Here is a 23634-nt window from a genome sequence, read left to right on the forward strand (position 1 = left end):
AAGAAGGGGAAGAAGAAGGGGAAGGAGAAAAGAGAAAGGAAAAAGGGAAAGGGGAAGAGGAAGGGAAAGAAGAAGGGGAAGGAAAAAGGGAAGGAGAAGGAGCTTACATTCGTGTGTTACTGGTCTTGTTGATGATGACAGCCTTCCCAGTCTGGTCCACGTTGTGGTCCATCCCGAAATACGCCGCGACGCGGTGCAGCAGCATCCGGTGGTACGAGGTCATCTGGGGGAACTTCTTGAACTGATTGCTGGGGACAGGGGACAGGGTTGGAGTTCCAAGTGGTGTCAGGATGTACAGGAGGACAGTCTCCTCACCTTGCTCCCCTGGGAGCACAAATTCCTAAATCTCCACTAAAAACTTCCTGTGCTTGACAAGAACTCGGTGATCACTTACTTGTTATCACTAATGAACTCCAGAATCTCCTGTTCCAACTTGAGCAGCATCATTCTATCCCTGTCAGGAAAAAAAAGAAAGATAGGAAAAGGCCACTTTAGGGACAGTGGAACTGCTTTCCCTGCTGCCAAGCCCTGTCCTGCAGCAGAATAAGCCACAGGAGGAGGTGACACCTGATTTCACACAGAATGGGCTAAAAAACTCCCTGCTTTTCAAATGTACTACACTGAAGAGCAGATTTTTTTCCAGTTTAAGGTTGTTTTGCTAATATTGCTTGGCTTTGGAAAGCCTGAATCTCTGCTCTGCTGGAAGCTCCACTGCTGGAGGCTCCAACTTTGCTATTCCCTTGCCAGCCTTTCCCTCAATCCCACTGATTATTCCCACAGCAGCTCCTTTACAGGCTGACACTTGAAAACCATTTCTAGAAAAGGATTTAAGGCAATCAAAATGATTTCTTTGCATTCAAACAAATCATTTGTCCTTCTCTCTTCACATCACACACAAAATTCCACATTTGGAATTAAACAGGATATAAAATTACAGTTGTGCTTTTAGTTTCTACATTGTCCCAGCTCTGGTAACTCTTGGAATTCCAAAGAGGAAAACACAAAAACATTTGCAGGTGTTGTCTGGAGGTGCTGCAATCCCTCAGGATACAGGAATGCCCACAGACAGGGACACACAGAGCCCTCAGGGAGTTGTTTTACTGCCCATGACCTACCGTGGGTTTTTTTTCAGTGTATTTACTAAAAATTCATGCAAATCTATTCCAGTGGAGTCTGTATATTCCTGGCTGGAATCTGAAAAAAACAACAATGGCAGCAGAACAAATTAACAAACCACTGAGACAGCATGGAGGGAAGGAAAAAGAGGAAAAAATATGGGATGGGATCCCTGGGATGGGATGAGTGTGGGTCAACCTGAAGAGAAGCACCCAGGGAGACCTTGGAGCCCCCTCCAGTGCCTCATTTTTTGTACTAATAAATATTTTACCTATTAAATAAACAAATTTTTCCACTTTTCTCAAAAAAAAAATCATTTTCCTAAACCAATTTAACAAAAAATTCACTTAAATTTATTTTACTTAAAAAAACCCTTCAAAAATTTTTCTCCCAAAATTACCCTAAACCAAAACAAAAACAATTTTTGGGGCCTTGGAGCCCCCTCCAGTGCCTCATTTTTTGTACTAATAAATATTTTACCTATTAAATAAACAATTTTTTCCACTTTTCTCAAAAAAAAAAATCCTTTTCCTAAACCAATTTCAAAAAAATCCACTTAAATTTATTTTACTTAAAAAAACCCTTCAAAAATTTTTCTCCCAAAATTACCCTAAACCAAAACAAAAACAATTTTTGGGGACTCCAGGAGAGCTGGAAATGGAGGGGAACGGGGACCTGGGACAAGAGATGGAGGGACAGAACACAGGGAATGGCTTCTCACTGCCAGAGGGCAGGCATGGATGGGATATTGGGAAGAAATCTTCCCCTGTGAGGGTGGGCAGGCCCTGGAATGGATTTCCCAGAGGATGCCCCTGGATCCCTGGCAGTGCCCAGGGCCAGGTTTAGGAGCAGCCTGGCACAGTGGAAGGTGTCCCTGCCATGGCAGGGGTGGCACTGGATGGATTTTAAGGTCATTTCCCACCCAAACCAGGATTCCCTGATGTCACCAACCCCACAATCCTGCACAGCAGCAGCAGCAGAGCCACCCGAGCTCCTGTCCCACACCTGCCCCACCTTCCAGAAGGTTCCCAGAGCAGGTGAGCAGCACCTGCCCTGTTCAAAGCAGCACCTGACCTCGAGAGAGCATCTTCCTTGGTGTTTTTTCTTTATTCTTGTCTTTTTCTTCTTTCTCCACCCCATCTTTCGTGGATTTCTCCTCTTCCTTGTCAGAGGGGCAGCTCACGTGCAGCTGGATGATGTCCTGGGGTGGAACAAAGGAAGTTGGAGTCCCTCAGAGCCCAGGAAGGTCTCAATCAGCTCTTGTGGGAATTTTTTGGCTCCCCAAGGCACAAGAGAGCAAGGCATGGATCATTTCTAGAAAAACTTAAGATTTTTAAGAACTTAAGGGCTTCCACACTCCAAAATTTGTCACATTCTGGGCCTACCTGAGACTCCAGCAGCCCATCCACGAAGGGGCCTGAGGATTCCTCACACACAGCCAAACTCCTGACCAGTTTAAGCTTGGAGTTAGACTGAAAAAGGTAAAAAAAAAAAAAAAGGGGAGTGGTTACAACACCTCAGCTGATATTCACACTTGAATTCCTGCAGCTGCATTCCCAAGGCACTGGTGCAGCCATTCCCAATTAAATTCCCAATTAAACTGCCCAATAAGAGGGATATTCTCCTCAATATACAAATACACAATGATTTGGAATCCCTGAACAATGAGTTATTTTATTTTTTCAGCCTTTAAAGCAAATTTTAGGTGGAAAATTCCTTGCTTTGATCCCTGTCCTCACTGACTTCCAGCCAGAGCAATTCCAGCCTTTATCCTGTCAGAAAGAAGCACATGGAAATCCCTGTCCTGAAGCATCATCTGCTTTTCCAGGGACAGGAAAGGATCAGGAGCAGCACCCTAGGGCTGGGATCAGGAATCAGAAGAGCCCAAAGGAAATTGGGATGGCAGCAGAGCTCCTACCTTGGCTCTTTTCCTGGCGTGTCCGTGACTCGATGTTCGCTTCTGTGGAGAGAGAAAAGGGAAGAAACTTAACCTGGGAGCTCTCTGCCATTCCTGGGACACAAAAAGGGATCATGACAGAGAGACACCAAGAACTGTATTAGCAGGGTACCCCGATGAAGGAAGGAATGATGAATCTGACTCCATGTTCTCAGAAGGCTAATTTATTATTTTATAATACTATATTATATTAAAGAACACTAAACTAAGCCTCAGAGAAAAATGAAAACAATAATTATCTCATTTGCTTCTCCTGTGTTTTGCTCCTTTGGAATGTGTTTGGAGATTTTTATCCAACAGGTGATTGTTTCATTGGGTTTCTGATGTGAATTGTTTTGACTCACTGGCCAATCAGTGTCAAGCTGTATCAGACTCTGGAGAGAGTCACGAGTTTTCATTATTATATTTTTAACGTTCTGTAAGTATCCCTTCTGTATTTTTAGCATAGGAATATAATATAATATAAAATAATTATAATATGATATGATATAATATGATATAATATGAGATAATATAATATGATATGATATAATATGATATAATATGAGATAATATAATATAATATAATATAATATAATATGATATGATATAATATAATATTATGTAATATGATATAATATAATATGATACAATATGATATGATATGATATAATATAATATAATAGAATATAATATAATGTAATAAAATAATAAATTAGCCTTCTGAAAACATGAAGTCAGATTCATCATTCCTTCCTCCCTCTGGGAACCCCACAAACACAACACCCCAGGCCTGGCCGTGCAGCTGGGAGCACATCTGGCAGATGTGCCAGCCCACAGCTGGAATGGCAGCAGCACCCAGCAGGCAGCTGAGGGTGGGAGCTGCTTCAAGCTCCACCAGGAGCCACAAGCACAGGTGGCAGGAGAGCAGAGCAGCAGGAATGAGTCCCAGCAGCCACTAATGATGCTTTTTTGCATTTCTTGAAATGAAATCCCAAAACATTCCCGTCCTATTTTTAACTGAAGCGAAGCAATAGTCAAGCAGCATTCCTGAAATCAAGCTCTCCCTGGATGCCTTCCCTTGACATGAAGTCATTAACTCATCCTCAGATCAAAGAAAGCAGCAAGAGGGAGGTGACAGCCCTGGCACCAGAACCTGGGCACAGAGCACGAGTGTCCCCCAGGGAATATTTCAGTTATTCCCCTCCCAGGCTCAGGGAGTATTTCAACCACTCTGGCCAGGAGAGATTCAGCTGAAGAGGAAGGGAGCAGGCTGCACAGCGTGGTGTCCCTGTGGGGAAGGGGACACAGGCTCTGGATGCTTTGGGGAGGGATGGGAAGCAGCAGGTGAGGCCCAGCTCTCCCTGCCCACACTCACCTGGGACTCCTGGCGCACGCTGACCTCCTCCCCGCCGTCCTTCTCCACCTCCTCCTTGCTTGGTGACCTGGATACATATTTGGTTTTGTTCACAGATTCCTCAACCACCTTTTTTTCTGATTCCTTCATAATTTCCAGGGACTCCTGTGCCGTGTTGCTGTTGGACATCTTCAGAGCCCTCCGACGCAGCGACGGGCACCTGCAGGACAAGGGACAGCTCAGGGGCTGCACAGAGCTTCTCTCTGCACACAAACTCTGCCACACACAGGTTGGAATTCCCTTGGAGCCCACCTTGTGCCCACAGATCCCAAACCAAGCCCTGGGATCAAGCCTGCCCACCCTGGGTGCAGCCCCAGCTCGAGGGTGCCTGACAGGAGCTCCGTGGTTCCCACCAGGATTTTGGAGGCACCAGGGTTGGACAAAGTCCCTGAGGTAGAACAGAGGTCCTGAGGCAGGTGAGTGATGGACACAGAGAGACTGAGGGCAGCTCTAAACCAGCAAACATCACACAAGTGAAATAAATTCCACCAACCAGAGGCAAAACACCCACGGGTGTTTTCTTTGCTCTGCCCCAGGGGCAAACCACCACCAAAAATCTGCATTTTCCCCAAATCCCAGCCCAGTTCTTTTTATAATCAGTCAAATCTTCAGCCCTGTACTCCAAACAGATTCAGTGAGATAAGGTAAACCATATATCTCCTTCTGGTCAGGCACTTCAGGACAAGTGGGACTCAAATTACACATTAAGACAGAAATTCTTGATAAAGTTGCATTTAATTGCTTCCCTTTGATTAGCAAGAAGCAGGAAGCCCATGGAGTTCCTGGATTAGAGAGGAGCCTGGACAGGGCAGCACCTGTGTTTTGGTGTGGTGAGAGCCTCAACCTCATCAAATTAAGTGTTAATTTCAAATTGATAATCTGGAATCAAAACATCAGCCCTGCCCTTAGAGCTCATCAGGAACTGGAGTGCCAGGACACAGGGAATGGCTTCCCGATACCAGAGGGCAGGGTTAGGGGAGATATTGGGAAGAAATTCCTCCTTGTGAGGGTGGTGAGGCCCTGGAATGGATTTCCCAGAGAAGCTGGGGCTGCCCCTGGATCCCTGGAAGTGCCCAAGGCCAGGCTGGACAGGGCTGGGAGCAGCCTGGGACAGTGGGAGGTGTCCCTGCCCATGGCAGGGGTGCACTGGGATGAGCTTTAAGGTCCCTCCCAACCCAAATCATCCCATGATTTTATGATTCCAGAGCAGGTCTCAGAGTCTGAGCAAGCTAAACCAGCTCCACATGGCTGTGGGGGGATGTGGCACCAGGAAACACCTTTGGAGAGGCAAATTTCCAAAAAGGAGGACCTAAATCAGAGAGAGGCTCAAACAAAACCCCTCGTAGCAGAGAACATCTGTTGAACAACTCATTTTCAATTCCTCTGGCAGAATGTGGCTGAAACAGAGTCAGAACTCACAGAGATTTATCAGCTCCTGACTCTGCACAGAACAGCTGATATTCCTGGAGTATTCCTCTTTAATTTGTGGAGCTGCTGAACACAAAATGTGCATTTGACATTTATGCAGTTACTGGAATTGGTTCCAGGCACAGAATGCAGGAACTGCCTCCATTCCATGGATTCTTACATGGAATTTTTATGAATTTGATAAGACATGGGGGGCAGGAGGGAAAATGCCAGATCCAATGGGACAATGGGACAGGACTGACACAAGGAGGCAGCTTGGCCACCTCAGCTTCCTGCATTCCTGGATTTTGGAGGCTCAAAAAGGCTTTCACTCACCTGAGTGAGGCTGCTGCCAGTCCAGAGCCACACATGGGGCAAAGAGGAAAAGCTCCTCGAGTGGGTGGGAAATATCCCAGAAAATCATGGGAAAAAGGTGCAGGGAAAGAAAGCATCCATTTTCCAGCTGCAGGGGCCTGTCCTCACCCCAGCAGGCTGAGATCCAGCAGTGCTGCTCAGGGTGAGGAGCCCCCCACGAGGGAATCCCACGCTGCTCCGACAGGAATTAGGTCAGGAAGGGAAAAGGGAACGCTTTGCCTGGTGCGTCTCATTTGTGGGAGGATTGTGCAGGGGGTGAAGGTGGTAAACTCTGCCTCCTCCCACCCCATAACACTTCACACTGGAGGAAACTGCTCCAGGCTCGTGGCCAGGCCGGGGGTTTAAACATTTCAAGAGGATCTGGAGCAGATTTGGGGAAGGGAAGGGAGGAGGCAGCACCGGAACTGCACACATGCCACTCAAAGAAAGGAGCAGGTTTTGTACAGCTCATTCCCTTTGCACCACCCACCCTCTAACAAGCTTCTCCCCCCAAGCCAAACACTTCAGCCAAATTTAAGAAGGATAACAGGATCTTTTCCTGTCGCGCTGCAACGTAATTTCAGCATCACACAGGGAATATGATCAGATTTCCCAGAAAAGACAACTCAGAGCCACAGAAGTGACATTTATCAGCTGCCCCCTCCTGTTCCAGCTTCCATCCCCGCCAGGCAGCCTCCAGGACATTTCCCTGCATGCAGAACTCGGGGAAGGTCTGGGCACTGCTGTTTTCCAGAGGAGGATTCCTTGCAGGATGAATGAATCAGCCCCAGCTCCCCGGGGCAGCCGTGGGACGAGCAGAGGGGGTGGCAGACACGAGTGACGGTGACAGACGCGGTTTGTGGAGAGGCTGCAAGTTCAGAGCGCTCAGGAAGGGTGGGTGGGACTGAGCTGGGCCTCAGGAGAGAGGGAAAAATGACACAGATGCAGCAGAAAAAAATCTGTGTCAGGAAAGAAGATGGAGCAAAGGTGGAAGGGAGGAGGTGGGGGAGGTGTTTTGGTTTGGGGATGGGGATTGGCAAAGCAACTGGGCCAGTGGCAAACTGGGAGTGCTGGCCGAGGAGTCAGGACACTTTAAAATCCTCCTCCTCACTCCAGAAAGGAAGATGGAATTCCACCTCTGCTCCCTTCTTGCCACCTGCAGTTTGCAGCTGTGAGCCCCAGGAATGGAACAGCAGCTCCTGGTTGGGCTGGGAATAAAAGCAAGAAAGTTCTGCATTTCCAGTTCAGATGGATCTGGCAGCAGATCTGGAAAAGGCAGGAAGCTCCTGCTAAATAAACTCTTTTCCTGGCCTTGTTTCTCAGGGAACAGACCTGCTCCTGAGCTAAAAGAGGGTGCAAAGGAGACATATGGCTGCAGCTGCCCACACACAGCTCGGGTGCTGCAGTGGGATGGAGGGGTCTGAGGGGGATGGAGGGGTCTGAAGGGAGATGGAGGGGTCTGAGGTGAGGATGGAGGGGTCTGAGGGGAGATGGAGGGGTCTGAGGGGGGGATGGAGGGGTCTGAGGGGGAGATGGAGGAGTCTGAGGGGGAGATGCAGGGGTCTGAGGTGCCTCAGGCTCTCCCTCTCAGGTTTCAGGGATTCCTCCCAAGCACTGACACACCACCCTGAGGACACCTGCCCTTCCAGACAGGAGCTTAGGCTGCCTCTGAGTCTCCTTTTCTCCAGGCTGAACAACCCCAGATCCCTCAGCCATTCCTCACAAGGTTTGTATTCCCAGCCCCTCTCCAGCCTCACTGCCCACTCTGGATGAGCTCAAGGGTCTCAAGGTCCTTCCCAAACTGAGGAGCCCAGACCTGGACACAGCACTCCAGGTGTGCCCTCACCTGTGCCGAGAACAGGGGAAGGATGACCTCCCTGCTCCTGCTGGCCACACCAGGAGGCCAGGTTTTCCTGGAGCAGGGATGCTGGAAGGAGTCATCACTCAGCACCGGCACCTCCGTGCTGAGCATTCCCAGCTCCAGGACCAGAGCAGGAACACGTGGGATTCCTCCCAAGCACCGACACACACCGCCCTGAGGATGGACACCTGCCCTTCCAGAGAGGAGCTGGATCTCCTTTCCTCCAGGCTGAACACCCCCAGCTCCCTCAGTGGTTCCTCACAGGTTTGAGCTCCCAGCCCCTCAGTGGTTTGAGTTCCCAGCCCCTGAGTGGTTTGAGTTCCCAGCCCCTGAGTGGTTTGAGTTCCCAGCCCCTGAGTGGTTTGAGTTCCCAGCCCCTGAGTGGTTTGAGTTCCCAGCCCCTGAGTGGTTTGAGTTCCCAGCCCCTGAGTGGTTTGAGTTCCCAGCCCCTGAGTGGTTTGAGTTCCCAGCCCCTGAGTGGTTTGAGTTCCCAGCCCCTGAGTGGTTTGAGTTCCCAGCCCCTGAGTGGTTTGAGTTCCCAGCCCCTGAGTGGTTTGAGTTCCCAGCCCCTGAGTGGTTTGAGTTCCCAGCCCCTGAGTGGTTTGAGTTCCCAGCCCCTGAGTGGTTTGAGTTCCCAGCCCCTGAGTGGTTTGAGTTCCCAGCCCCTGAGTGGTTTGAGTTCCCAGCCCCTGAGTGGTTTGAGTTCCCAGCCCCTGAGTGGTTTGAGTTCCCAGCCCCTGAGTGGTTTGAGTTCCCAGCCCCTGAGTGGTTTGAGTTCCCAGCCCCTGAGTGGTTTGAGTTCCCAGCCCCTGAGTGGTTTGAGTTCCCAGCCCCTGAGTGGTTTGAGTTCCCAGCCCCTGAGTGGTTTGAGTTCCCAGCCCCTGAGTGGTTTGAGTTCCCAGCCCCTGAGTGGTTTGAGTTCCCAGCCCCTGAGTGGTTTGAGTTCCCAGCCCCTGAGTGGTTTGAGTTCCCAGCCCCTGAGTGGTTTGAGTTCCCAGCCCCTGAGTGGTTTGAGTTCCCAGCCCCTGAGTGGTTTGAGTTCCCAGCCCCTGAGTGGTTTGAGTTCCCAGCCCCTGAGTGGTTTGAGTTCCCAGCCCCTGAGTGGTTTGAGTTCCCAGCCCCTGAGTGGTTTGAGTTCCCAGCCCCTGAGTGGTTTGAGTTCCCAGCCCCTGAGTGGTTTGAGTTCCCAGCCCCTGAGTGGTTTGAGTTCCCAGCCCCTGAGTGGTTTGAGTTCCCAGCCCCTGAGTGGTTTGAGTTCCCAGCCCCTGAGTGGTTTGAGTTCCCAGCCCCTGAGTGGTTTGAGTTCCCAGCCCCTGAGTGGTTTGAGTTCCCAGCCCCTGAGTGGTTTGAGTTCCCAGCCCCTGAGTGGTTTGAGTTCCCAGCCCCTGAGTGGTTTGAGTTCCCAGCCCCTGAGTGGTTTGAGTTCCCAGCCCCTGAGTGGTTTGAGTTCCCAGCCCCTGAGTGGTTTGAGTTCCCAGCCCCTGAGTGGTTTGAGTTCCCAGCCCCTGAGTGGTTTGAGTTCCCAGCCCCTGAGTGGTTTGAGTTCCCAGCCCCTGAGTGGTTTGAGTTCCCAGCCCCTGAGTGGTTTGAGTTCCCAGCCCCTGAGTGGTTTGAGTTCCCAGCCCCTGAGTGGTTTGAGTTCCCAGCCCCTGAGTGGTTTGAGTTCCCAGCCCCTGAGTGGTTTGAGTTCCCAGCCCCTGAGTGGTTTGAGTTCCCAGCCCCTCAGTGGTTTGAGTTCCCAGCCCCTGAGTGGTTTGAGTTCCCAGCCCCTCAGTGGTTTGAGTTCCCAGCCCCTCACAGGTTTGAGTTCCCAGCCCCTCACAGGGTTTGTGTTCCCAGCCCCTCACAGGGTTTATATTCTCAGCCCCTCTCCAGCCTCGCTGCCCACTCTGGATGTGCTCAACCCCAAACCATCCCAAAATTTCCCCATCGTTCCCCCCCTGCCCTATTTGGGGGCAGCAGCACCCACCACCCACCTCCCGCTGGGTACCAGTGATGCTCCGTCCAGCAATTCGCTGATTGGCTGCCCGGCAGCCAATGGGAAGCCGAGCTCCATGGCAACGGGGCTCTGTTGCCAGGAGCAACAGGGCGGGGGTGACTCAGGTCCCCCCTCCCCAGCGCGGCTCCGCACGGGGAAATGGGGGCGGTGGGCTGGGCAGGGGGCTCTGGTTCCGAGCGCGAAGCCCCTCGGGCTCTGCCGAGCCCTGGGATCGTCCCAGGGGCTCCTCCTGGGCTGGGACAATCGTGGCCATCTTGGTGCAACAAGAGGTTGGGAGGGAAGAGACGAGAATTTTGACTCCATGTTTCAGAAGGTTGATTTAATATGATATATATTATATTAAAATGCTATATTAAAACTATACTAAATATAGAAAAGGTTCATCAGAAGGCTAGAAAGGACAGGAGAGGAATGGTAACAAAAGCTTGCGACTCTCAGAGTCCGAGCCAGCTGATTGTGCCTGGCCATTAATTAGAAACAACCAATCACAGATGCACCTGTTGCATTCCACAGCAGCAGATAATTATCGTTTACATTTCTCTCCTGAGGCTCCTTAGTTTCTCAGGAGAAAAATCCTGGCAAAAGGATTTTTCAGACAATATCATGGCTACAGTGTTGATGTGATAAAAGGTCCTGAAAAGGCTCCTCCACTCAGGGAAAACAGCACTGCAGCAGCAGCCCGGGACAGGTTTCACCATGATATTTTATGAAAAATCCCTTCACCAGGATTTTTCTCCTGAGAAACCTCAGAAAAGAAATGTAAACTGTATTATCTGAACACTTCTCCTCGTGGTGTGCTGCTTTGGAATGTGGCAGGTGCATCTTTGGTTCTGTGTGAATTGTTTTGACTTGATGACCAACCCCAGTCCAGCTGTGTTGGACTCTCTGGTCTGTCACAGGTTTTTGTTATTCATTTTTTTCTAGCTTTCTGATGGATCCTTTCTCTGTGGAGTTGAGTACAGTTTTAGTATATAATTTTATATTATATGATATGATTTATAGAATATAATATAATGTCATAAAGTAATATAATTAATATATCATTTAATATCATTTAATATCATATAATGTAATATAATTCCTAGAATGAATTTCATACAATTTAATATAATATAAATAATATTATATATACAATATAATGTAATGTAATGTAATATTATATTATAATATATATCAGCCTTCTAAGAAATATGGAGTCAGATTCACCTCTTCCCTGGTCCTGAGACCCTCACAAACAACCACCACAACAAAAACCACTGCAGGCTCAGCTGGAATTCTGACAGGTAAAAAGAATTTGGAGCTCACTCCCCTCCCTCCTGCTCCCAGTCAGGAAACAGCTCCCACCAGGACAAGCACCCCAAAAACCCCAAAACTCATCAACTTCAAGGGCACCTCTCCTGAATTCTCTCCTCGTTATCAGCTGCAGAGGGATGGAATTGCTCCCTCCCTGACAGCTCCTAAAATCCCAGCAAGATTCCCCACAGGAGGTCTCTGCCTGCACTCCCCGTGCTTAGTCACTGCTTTAAATCCTCATCTCCACCCCCACATGACATCAAATCCTGAAATTATGATGCAGATGGAAGGGTTTGACTCCAGGTGAAAAAACTTTTTATGGACAAGGAGACAGGAAATGCAGGTGAGTCGAAGGGAATTGTGGAGAATCAGGAGGTTTCCTTGTGGAAAACATCTCAAAGCACAACACAAATTCACTTCAGGGGGAATAAAATACTCTGATATTTTGTCACCTCCCTCCCTCCACCTCAGGAGAGGTGTCAACTTGTTCTCACTCTATTCCAGGAGTGTGACTGGGACTGCCAAAATAATTTCCATGTGATACCCAGGAATCACACAGAGGTGGATAAAAGTTTTATAAAGACTGATATTTCTTTTAGGAAGAAATTCCTCCCTGTGAGGGTGGGGAGACCCTGGCACAGCCCAGAGAAGCTGGAGCTGCCCCTGATCCCTGGAAGTGTCCAAGGCCAGGGTGGAGCAGCCTGGTTTTTTGGGAGGTTTCCCTCCACAGCAAGGGGGTGGAATGAGATGAGTTTTAAGGTCCCTTCCCACCCAAACCATTCCATGATTCCATTTTCAGATCCTTTCTTTCACCTTCTTCCCCTTTCAAGCCCTCTCATGTCCCACACCTGAGCCCCAGCCCCAGCTGTTCTCTGCAGCCCTCCAGAACTCCTGAGTACAAAAATCTCATAAATACTCTGACCTGGATGGGAAAACTTTGCTTAAATTTAATTTCCACGTGTGGGAAAGGAAACACAGAGAATTCCTGCTGCAATTATCCTGTGTCACACCTTACAGGTTAACACTGGGAGAAAGGAACCAACTGCAGAGGAGTTAAGCAGGCCTAAGGAACATTTCCCTAAGAAAAGTGGGATTAAACAGTTTTAATTTCAAGTTATCCAAGCCTGGAGCTCCCAGCAGCAAGGGCCACTCTCAGTCCTGCTCTCCCCTCTTGTAGGAAAAGGGACATTATGGGTTTGGTGTTCAAAAGAAAGGAAAGAGGGAGGAAAAGGGAGGAAACAGGAAAGGAAATTGAAAAGGAAACAGGAAACAGGGAGGAAATGGGAAAGGAAATGGGAAAGGAAACAGGAAAGGAAACAGGAAATGAAATGGAAAAGAAACAGGGAGGAAACAGGAAAGGAAATGGGAAAGGAAACAGGGAGGAAACAGGAAAGGAAATGGGAAAGGAAACAGGGAGGAAACAGGAAAGGAAATGGGAAAGGAAACAGGAAAGGAAATGGGAAAGGAAACAGGGAGGAAACAGGAAAGGAAATGGGAAAGGAAACAGGAGGAAACAGGAAAATAAACAGGAAAGGAAACAGGAAAGTAAATAGGAAAGGAAATAGGAAAGAAAACAGGAAAATAAACAGGAGGAAACTGAGGAAACAGGAAAATAAACAGGAAAATAAACAGGAGGAAACTGGAAAGGAAACAGGGAGGAAACAGGAAAGGAAACAAGAGGAAACAGGAAGGAAAGAGGAGGAAACAGGAAAGGAAATGGGAAGGGATCCTGCTGCTCCCTTCTCCTTTCATTTTTGGGAGCTGCTTTAGGCTGAGCAATAACCTTTTCACCTCTCCTTTCCAAAATCGGGGGGAGTTAAAAAACCAAACTCAACATCAAAAAAACCCCAACCCTAAAAGAGTCAGAAAGTGAAGGATGATCAGCACCACAGCCCTGGAGAACCAAGGGCTCCCCGAGAAGGAATTGCTGCTCCCAATGCAGCACCAAAGGTTTGTGGACAGTTCCTGAGGCTTCCTGGACAGAACTCTGGCAGGGAGGAAAGAAATGCAGGCTGAGAATTCCCTGTCAGAGCTCCCTGCTCCATTTGACAGCACTTCCCACTTCCTCATCACGAGCTATTCCTGAATTCATCCCGAGAGCAGGGAACTGCTCCGCTGACGTCAAAGCAGTTTCCCAGCAACAATTAATGAGGGCTGTCCACCACAGGGGTTTCCTGAAAAGCAAGGAATTATCCACCTACTTTCCACAGTGTCAGGATGCAATAGGACAGCACTGAGCAGGGAATTCTGTTAACCCTTCCATGGATCAGCAGAAATCCCTGGGACAGCTGCTGATTTTTTTTTTTTTTTAGAGAACCTTGAGCAGAATTCCTTACACCTGCAACAGAGGTACCAAGCAGGAAAACATGGGAAACCAAGCAGGAAAACATGAGAAACCAAGCAGGAAAACATGGGAAACCAAGCAGGAAAACCAACCAGGAAAATATGGAAAACCAAGCAGGAAAACAAGAAAAACCAACCAGGAAAACATGGAAAACCAAACAGGAAAATAAGGAAAAGCAATCAGGAAAACAAGGAAAACTCTTCTCCTGCTGGCACCTGCTCCTGTGCTCAGCCTGTGCCAGGCAGGAGCAGCAGCATTCAATAAAAGTCTGGATGAGGGAACAAGGAATTCCCTTCCCCAGCTGGCAAAGTGCATTCCCAAAGTTTGTTTAGCAGCCCCAAAGCATCCCAGCTCCCAGAAAACCCCCAGAGGAGGAAGGCACAAGGCAGAAAGGTTATCTGGATCCCTCCTCCTGCTTTTGCCCACGCTGGCAGAGGACACAGAGCCACTCATCCCATGGCAGACACTGGCTGCTCTCCAGGTGGAGCCCAGAAATTATTTGAACACAGAAAAAAAAATGGGGAAATAATGATTCAGAGAAAAAAAACTCAACTTTTTTTGGTGGCTGCCAGCAGAAGTTGGGATTGAATGTGAAGATCCTGAGATCCCAGAGTACAATAACCACACCTCAATCCCAAAAAAATACTGTTCCCAGAACTAAATCTGAGGTGAAGAGAGCATAACTTCTTGGGCGTTAGGCAAAACTGGACGATGTGTGAGGAGGGGCAAAAGTCAATGCAAGCTCCTTATTCCACTAAGCCCAACTCAGTGAGGGGTTTAAATTAATTTAAAAATGAGGTTAATGTATCAGTGAACACAAGCACCATCCCACAGAACACCAAATTGCATAAGCCACCCCAAAAACGTCACATGGCACGACGCCAAGCCAGTAGCCAACATTCCCCATCAACTAGCCAGCTCCAAACAGATAAATCCACTAAAATATTACCCAGCAAAAGAGAGCTGGGAAGGTTCTGACCCTGAAAAACAAGGGGAACTACCCGGGAGCAAGCTGCAGCCAGAGCACAAGGAGATTCCATGATGCTGTCAGGGGAACTCCTTAATGACATGGCAGAGCACAGGATGCCGACCGGGGATTCCCTCTCTCCGTAGGCAGCACAAAAGGAGGAAGAGGAGATCTCATCTCGCCCTCCCAAATCCTCACTGGCACCCCAGAGCCACATATTTATTTAGTCCAGCTCCATTTTAAATGAACCCCCATCCAGCAGCAGGAATCCTGGCTCTTACCAAGGGGAGAGGGACACTGCCAGGTCCCCATCCCTGAAATATTCACCCACATTTTACGCTGCATTTTTCGCCGGGGACGGGGGGGGAGATAAAAAGTCTGACCAATCTTTCTTTTCCTCAAATAATTAAAACCTCATTCTAAAAATAAACTCACCGTGGTGGTTCTGCACTGTGAGCACGTCAGCTGTTTCCTGATTTCAGTGGAGACTCCATGGCCACGAGCAGTTCAAGAGGAATTCTGCCAGGATAATCTCGCTCCCGGGAAGCCCCCGCCAGCTCTCCCAAATAAAAACCAAAAAAAAAAAAAAAAAAAACAACCCAGGCGATTTTTGCGGCTGCTCGGGGCTCTGACAAGCGGCTCAGCAGATCCCAGCTGTTCCCAGGGATGTCAGCACAGCTCTGCCAATAGCCACATCCACACCCCCCTCCTGCTCTCCTGCAAATCTTCAATGGAGCTGCCTCCACGCAGCCGGAGCCGCCGTTAAAGACGCAGCATCCAGCCCTGGAGGCACACGGGAAGGGACTGGGGGGTCCTGCTGGATGGGGACGTGGAGAGGAGCCAGGAGGGTCACCAGCTCCTCTCATCACTGGACAGCGAGGGAGGGGATTGTCCCACTCTGCTCTGGGCTCACCTCCAGTCCTAGGGGCAGTTTGGGCACCAAAACATGAAAAAGGTCTAAAGATTCTGGAGAATGTTCAAAGGAGGGACACAGGAATGGGGAAAGGTCTGGAGGAGTCCCACAAGGAGCAGATGAGGGCACTCTGCTTGTTCAGCTGGAGACTCCTCAAGGCTGCAGCTTCACACGAGCAGCAGCTCTGATTTCTGCTCTCTGTGACCAGGGACAGGACCCCGGGAATGGCTGGAAATCAGGAAAAGGTTCTTCCCCAGAGGTGCTGGGCACTGCCCAGGCTCCCCAGGGAATGGGAACAGCCCCGAGGCTGCCAGAGCTCCAGGAGAGTTTGGACAGCGCTGCCAGGGATGCCCAGGGTGGGATTTTGGGGTGTGTGTGCAGGGCCAGGGATTGGGATCAATGATCCCTCAGCATCCCTTCCAACTCAGAATATTCCAGGGCCAGGAGTTGGGATCAATGATCCCTCAGGATTCCTTCCAACTCAGAAAATTCCAGGACCAGGGGGTGGGATCAATGATTCCTCAGCATCCCTTCCAACTCAGAATATTCCAGGGCCAGGAGTTGGGATCAATGATCCCTCAGGATTCCTTCCAACTCAGAATATTCCAGGACCAGAGACTGGGATCAATGATCCCTCAGGATTCCTTCCAACTCAGAATATTCCAGGACCAGAGACTAGGATCAATGATCCCTCAGGATCTCTTTCAACTCAGAATATTCCAGGACCAGGGACTGGGATCAATGATCCTTCAGCTGAGCTCAGTCTAAGGAGCACATGGGGCCTTGGCTGAGCTCAGTCTAAAGAGGATGAGAGGCTTCCTCTGAGCTCAGTCTAAGGAGGATGAGAGGCTCAGCTGAGCTCAGTCTACGGAGCACATGGGGCCTTGGCTGAGCTCAGTCTAAAGAGGACAAGGGTCCTCAGCCGAGCTCAGTCTAAGGAGCACATGGGACCTTGGCTGAGCTCAGTCTAAAGAGGACAAGGGTCCTCAGCCGAGCTCAGTCTAAGGAGCACATGGGACCTTGGCTGAGCTCAGTCTAAAGAGGACAAGGGTCCTCAGCCGAGCTCAGTCTAAGGAGCACATGGGACCTTGGCTGAGCTCAGTCTAAAGAGGACAAGGGTCCTCAGCCGAGCTCAGTCTAAGGAGCACATGGGACCTTGGCTGAGCTCAGTCTAAAGAGGACAAGGGTCCTCAGCCGAGCTCAGTCTAAGGAGGGTGTGAGGTTCCAGCTGAGCTCAGTCTAAGGAGGATGTGAGGTTCCAGCTGAGCTCAGTGGAAGGAGGATGAGGGGCCTCAGCCTGAGCTGAGTCTGAAGAGGAGGAGCTTCAGCTGAGCTCGGTCTAAGGAGGATGAGAGGCTCAGCTGAGCTCAGGTGTTGCTGCACAGGAGCTGCAGCGGCTGCAGCAGCCCGGGCTGGCTCAGCAGGAGCTGTGAAGCTGGGCTGGAGCTCAGCAGCAGCGTGAGCTCAGAGTGACTCCCTGTGGCAGCCCTGCCCGCAGGGTCCAGGCATCAGCCCCGCAGCTCAGCACCAGCTCTTCTCCCTTTTTAATCCATCTCTTTGGGGTTGGTCGAATAACCAACCCTGGAAATGGCCCCTGGAGTGTGAAACCTGGAGTTCTGAGCTCTGAAGCAGCTCCAGGAGATGTTTCCAAGTGAAGAAGTGACAGAAAGAGGAAGCATTCCCAGGGGCAAGACCCTTCAAATTCCCCCAAACCCAGTGAAGCCACAGCTTTATTTTGCTAAAGAACCTCCCGTGGTCAGAGGCAGCCTCAGGATCACCAAGGACGCTGCTGGAGCCCTGCAGTGGCTGTGCAAGGAGAAAATTCAGAATGCTGCTCTCCCCTTCCTCCAGATCTCCCTTTTTCAAAGAAAACCCCCCAGCTTCAGCCCTTCTGTCGAGGCCCCACTGTCTGTAGATGGAGGAGGAAAAGCAGCTCCATGAGAGCCTGCAGACCTGAGAAAACTCAAAATGCTGCTCTCCCCTTCCTCCAGATCTCCCTTTTTCAAAGAAAACCCCCCAGCTTCAGCCCTTCTGTCGACGCCCCACTAGATAAAGGAGGAAGAAAGCAGCTCCATGAGAGCCTGCAGACCTGATCTCTGGCACTTGGGCAGGTGGATCAGCAGATTTTGGAATGTGAAAGCCTCAGGACATGAGCAGCTGCCCCAGACAGCACAGGTCCAGCCTCCTGCAGGCTCATCCAGCTCTTCCCAAAATCCCTGCCCATCACTGTGAGCCAGCAGCGTTTCCTCCTCACAGAGCACAGGGTTTGCAAGAGGATTTCCTGAGCTGCATCCCTCTCCTGCATGGCAGACAGCAAATCCTAGGTGGAAGGAGGATGAGGAGGAGGAGGATGAAGGGTGAACCAGCCCCAGCAGCCAGGACAAAGCCCCACAGTGCAGTCCCTGCCTCTCAGACCGAGAGCCCTCAGCTCTGGAATCGCAGCCACACGGTGAAACTGGGTCAGGGAAAGCAAGGACAGGAAAGATGCAGCAGCTCCAGGTAGTGCTGGTGCTCCTGGCTGGCAGAGAAGCTGCCAGTGCCCAACACTCCCAGCGAGGAGGAAACAAAGGGAAAAGCAAGAAAACATTCCCTCCATCCCTGGCAGACACGTGTGGATGAGGCCAGGCTCTGCCAGCCCAGCTCCCACGGAGAGGAGACAGTGTTCTGGGTTGATAAGGAAGTGAGGTTTTTGGGAAGTTGTGGTCAAACCAATCAGTACTCATATTTTAATTTTAGCACCTAATGTGGCCACTGAAGACATGGACACACCTCTGAGAACACAGGGGTTAAAAAGCAGAGAACTCTTGGTTCCAGTCCGTGAAAGAGGTCAGGTTTTCATTCTGAGTTCTGTGTGTGTTCCTTTTTACATATAATGAAGTTTTTTTCCCCTTTATTCCTAAGCTGGAGCCTCCTTTACTCTATTTCTGGTCACATCTCACAGCAGCCACTGGGGAGAATATCTTTTCATGGGGGCACTAGCATTGTGCCAGCATCAAACCATGACACATGGCAATTAGGAGGTGGAAAAATTCCCCTGAAAGAGGGAAAAATCAGGATCTGTGACACTAAACCAGTGGGGTGGCACTGGTGGAGTCCCCAGCAGCAGCCAGGACTGGGATCTCCCAGGGACACAGTCTGGAAAGGGAGAAGAGCTTTGCCAAGGGAATTCCGTGCATCCACCCAGAGCAGAGAATTCCCTCTCCCCTTGGAAAGGGAGAAGAGCTTTGCCAAGGGAATTCCGTGCACCCACCCAGAGCATAGAATTCCCTGTCCCCTTGGAAAGGGAAAAGAGCTTTGCCAAGGGAATTCCATTATCCACCGAGAGCAGGGAATTCCATGTCCCCTTGGAAAGGGAGAAGAGCTTTGCCAAGGGAATTTCATACATCCACCCAGAGCAGAGAATTCCCTGTGCCCTTGGAAAGGGAGAAGAGCTTTGCCAAGGGAATTCCGTGCATCCACCCAGAGCAGGGAATTCCCTGTCCCCTTGGAAAGGGAGAAGAGCTTTGCCAGGGGAATTTCATACATCCACCCAGAGCAGAGAATTCCCTGTCCCCTTGGAAAGGGAGAAGAGCTTTGCCAAAGGAATTCCGTGCATCCACCCAGAGCAGGGAATTCCCTGTCCCCTTGGAAAGGGGGAAAGCCCAAATCTGGGCCAGCCTCACATCTCAGCCTCAGCACCATGGGGATGAGGGAGAGGAAAAACCCCCAAGGAGCTGGATCTCTGCTCTTGTTTGGATGACCTTGAGGATGCAGAGCAGCTGCCATTCCCAGCACGAACGACTGGGATGCAGAGGTGGAAGCAGGCTCCAGACAGCATCTGCTTCCAAGGACAGGAGGAGCACACGGGCTGCAGGGAGGAGCTGGGCATGGAGAGGCTGCCTGCTGTGACCCAAAGTCAGGAGCTGCCAGGAACCTGCCTGTGGCATTCACATTCTCTGGAAAAAAAAAAAAAAAAAAATCCCTTCGCCCAGGATTTTTATCATGGGAAGATGAGGAGCTTCAGAGAAAAGGAAAACAGTTTTTATCTCCCAGAGCAGAGAATTCCCTGTCCCCCTGGAAAGGGGGAAAGCCCAAATCTGGGCCAGCCTCACATCTCAGCCTCAGCACCATGGGGATGAGGGAGAGGAAAAACCCCCAAGGAGCTGGATCCCAGCTCTTTTTGGATGACCTTGCTGAGGATGCAGAGCAGCTGCCATTCCCAGCACGAACGACTGGGATGCAGAGGTGGAAGCAGGCTCCAGACAGCATCTGCTTCCAAGGACAGGAGGAGCACACGGGCTGCAGGGAGGAGCTGGGCATGGAGAGGCTGCCTGCTGTGACCCAAAGTCAGGAGCTGCCAGGAACCTGCCTGTGGCATTCACATTCTCTGGAAAAAAAAAAAAAAAATCCCTTCGCCCAGGATTTTTATCATGGGAAGATGAGGAGCTTCAGAGAAAAGGAAAACAGTTTTTATCTCATTTGCTTCTCCTGAGTTTTGCTCATGTGGAACGTGTTTGGAGATTGTTTCATGTGGATCCAATCATTAATCCAATGATTGTTTAATTGGATTCTGGTGTGAGTTGTTTTGACTCTTTGGCCAATTCCAGCCAAGCTGTGTCCAGACTTTGGAGAGAGTCATGAGTTTTCATTATTATCTTTTTAGCATTCATTATGTTTTCTGTATTCTTTAGTATATTATTTTTTAAGATATATGATAAGACATACAATATATATCATATGATACATGATAATGATTTAAGATATATGACAGTATTATGAAATAATAAATTAACCTTAACACAGAGTCAGATACATCATTCCTGCCTCCTTTAGGGCATTCCCTGCAAACACAACACCTTTCCACTCAAAGCTGTGGCAAACTGAGTGCCACAATTTGCCATGATTGTGGCAAGCACTCCCTCCCTGTCTGTCCCAGCATCAAACACCCCCAGACCCAGAGGGTCCAGCCTGCCCTGTGACCCCCCAACCCCTCCCCAGGCTGGGCCTGGCTTGGTTTGACACGAACCAAATCTGTCAATGGCTCAAGCCAGACACGTGGGCAGGGCAAACGTAGCAGGCTCCATTCAGCTCCGAGCCCTGATAAATAATTCAGCAAGAGAAATGCCGCAATACAGAGCCCAGCAAGGTTTAAAAATAGAGCAGGAACTGCTCAGGAGGGATGGAGGGAAGGAAGGAGAGGGGTGGCAGCAAGGAGGGGTGCCAGCTGCACACCCCCAGCACAGGCGTTCATGTTCCCTTTTAACTGAGAATTTAACCCAATTGTTGTTAAAGCAGCAGCAGAATTTTGGGCTGGGTCCTCTCCTCGATCTCCTGCAAGGATCCACACCCCCAGCCCAGCACAAGCATTCATGTTCCCTTTTAATTGACAGTTTAACCCAATTGTTGTTAAAGCAGCAGCAGAATTCCAGGCTGGGTCCTGTTCTGGATCCCCTGCAAGGATCCAAACCCCCAGAACAGGTGCTCACACTCCCTTTTAGTTGGGAATTTAACCCAATATTGTTACGGCAGCAGCAGAATTCCAGGCTGGGTCCTGTTCTGGATCCCCTGCAAGGATCCAAACCCCCAGAACAGGTGCTCACACTCCCTTTTAGTTGGGAATTTAACCCAATATTGTTAAGGCAGCAGCAGAATTTTGGGCTGGGTGCTGTCCTGGGTCAGACTCCCAAAAAGGAGCCCAGCAGGAGGCAGGATGGAGGTGGGTGCTGCCCAGGCACCTCCATTCATCAGCCATAACACCACAACTGTTCCAATATTCTACCCCAAATTCTAGCTAAAGATAGAAAAATATTAAATATATTTTTAAAAAAATAAATATAGAAAAGAAAATATAAAAATTAAAATTAAAATATAGAAATAGTATAAATATAAAAAATATATAAATTAAAATATAGACATAAAAATAGAAAAAGAAATATTATATAGAAGATAAATATATTAATATAAAAATACAAAAATAATATATATAAAATAAAAACATAGAAATATATAAAAATAAAACTATAAAAATAATATAAATATATATAATAAAATTATATTACTATATATAATAAAAAATCTAAAAATAAAAATATGAAAACATACAGAAAATATATATAAATATAGAATATAACCATCAAAACCATTCAAATGTCATCACACAAACACCACTCCCAGTCAGGCAACAAGCAGAAAACTTCTCTCAGGATTCCGTCACCCTTCCTGCATCCCAAAAAAACCCCAAACCAACCCAAATCTGTGCTACCCTAAAATATCCAGCTCTGAACAGTGGAGGTGTCATCTGCATTTTCACGGAATTAGAACACAGAAAAGATGTAGGAAGATCATTACCAGCCCCTTCCACCTGTAGCAAACACTCCCCGTTCCTTATTAATTAATTATTAATTAGCCTCAGCCAAAGGTACAGCCCCTTTATCCCAGTTTGCCACTGAGGAAAAAAAAAAAAAATGGGATTTCCAGGTTTTGCAGGAATGCTTTGGCAGATGGCTGAGTTCTCCCCTCCTCTCTCAGCTGCAAAAATAGCTCCAGAAAAAACGGATTTTTTTTTCCCTGCTTCCTCGTGAGCAACGATCCTGCCTTCCCAAGCACTTGTGAGAGGGGAAACTGACAGCTCTAAGAAAATAGAATGAGTTTTTATAAAGAAAAAGAAAATTGTATTGTGTGCAGGTAATTAAAAACATAATAATTAGAGGCTTTCCGTAAGTATTTTTGAGTTTTCCCTGAAATAAATCCTGGTTTTCCAAGGATTTGTGAGAGGGGGAACTGCCACTAATGAGAAAATACAGAGTGAGTTTTTATAAAGAAAAATAAAATTGTATCACACGCAGGTAATTAAAAACATAATCACTCTAGACTTAAAGAGTTTTCCATACATATTTTTGGGTTTTTGCAACAAACACCAAAATAAATCCTGATTTCCCTGAGATGGGAAATTGCCACTAATGAGAAAATACAGAGAGAGTTTTTATAAAGAAAAATAAAATTTCATTGTGTGAAGGTAGTTAAAAACAGAATAATTCTGGACTTAGAGGTTTTCCATAAATATGTTTGTGTTTTCCCAACAAACACCAAAATAAATCCTGATTTTCCAAGGATTTGTGAGAGGGAAACTGCCACTAATGAGATGAGCTTTAAGGTCCCTCCCAAGCCAAAACTGGAATTTTTGGAGTCCTGGCTTTCCAAAATTCCCTGGTAAAAGGGAGATTCTCTCCCCAGCCCAGCAAATCTGAACCCTCCCAGTCCTGTGCCAGTGAAAATTTGGGATTTTTCCCCGTTCTGGGAAGCTCAGTGAGGGGTTCACATCCACCCAGGCAGTGTCAAGGAGAAAAACTGCTGCCATAAAAATCCCCTGTCCCTGTGTGAAGCAAACCTGGGGGAGAGAAAACCCCAAAATTCTGCCATACAGACATATTTAAAAATTTCAATATTTAAAAATATTTTTTTGGGTTTTTGCAACAAACACCAAAATAAATCCTGATTTCCCTGAGATGGGAAATTGCCACTAATGAGAAAATACAGAGAGAGTTTTTATAAAGAAAAATAAAATTGTATTGTGTGAAGGTTATTAAAAACAGAATAATTCCAGAATTAGAGGTTTTCCATAAATATGTTTGGGTTTTCCCAACAAACATGAAAATAAATCCTGATTTTCCAAGGACTTGTGAGAGGGAAACTGCCACTAATGAGATGAGCTTTAAGGTCCCTCCCAAGCCAAAACTGGAATTTTTGGAGTCCTGGCTTTCCAAAATTCCCTGGTAAAAGGGAGATTCTCTCCCCAGCCCAGCAAATCTTCCAAGGATTTGTGAGAGGGAAACTGCCACTAATGAGATGAGCTTTAAGGTCCCTCCCAAGCCAAAATTGGAATTTTTGGAGTCCTGGCTTTCCAAAATTCCCTGGTAAAAGGGAGATTCTCTCCCCAGCCCAGCAAATCTGAACCCTCCCAGTCCTGTGCCAGTGAAAATTTGGGATTTTTCCCCGTTCTGGGAAGCTCAGTGAGGGGTTCACATCCACCCAGGCAGTGTCAAGGAGAA

At 48.4% G+C, this 23634-nt stretch overlaps 1 protein-coding gene across 1 annotated transcript in view; it reads right to left on the minus strand.

The window, feature by feature from the left end:
- R3HDM2 (R3H domain containing 2) overlaps positions 1-4624 on the minus strand; it is a 31626-nt gene extending 27002 nt beyond the window's left edge. Inside the window, exons 1-7 of the mRNA XM_041401251.1 lie at positions 4431-4624; positions 3035-3076; positions 2502-2588; positions 2191-2317; positions 1116-1194; positions 395-454; positions 109-248 (exon numbers count right to left, since the gene is read on the minus strand). Of these exons, the coding sequence (XP_041257185.1) occupies positions 109-248; positions 395-454; positions 1116-1194; positions 2191-2317; positions 2502-2588; positions 3035-3076; positions 4431-4598 (703 nt within the window). The 5' untranslated portion in view covers positions 4599-4624. The remainder of the gene's footprint in view (positions 1-108; positions 249-394; positions 455-1115; positions 1195-2190; positions 2318-2501; positions 2589-3034; positions 3077-4430) is intronic.
- Positions 4625-23634: the final 19010 nt, after the last annotated feature.

The sequence above is a fragment of the Onychostruthus taczanowskii genome, unplaced genomic scaffold (assembly GCF_017590055.1).
Source record: "Onychostruthus taczanowskii isolate IOZ18803 unplaced genomic scaffold, ASM1759005v1 scaffold188, whole genome shotgun sequence".
In the NCBI taxonomy this organism is placed as follows: Eukaryota; Metazoa; Chordata; class Aves; order Passeriformes; family Passeridae; genus Onychostruthus; species Onychostruthus taczanowskii.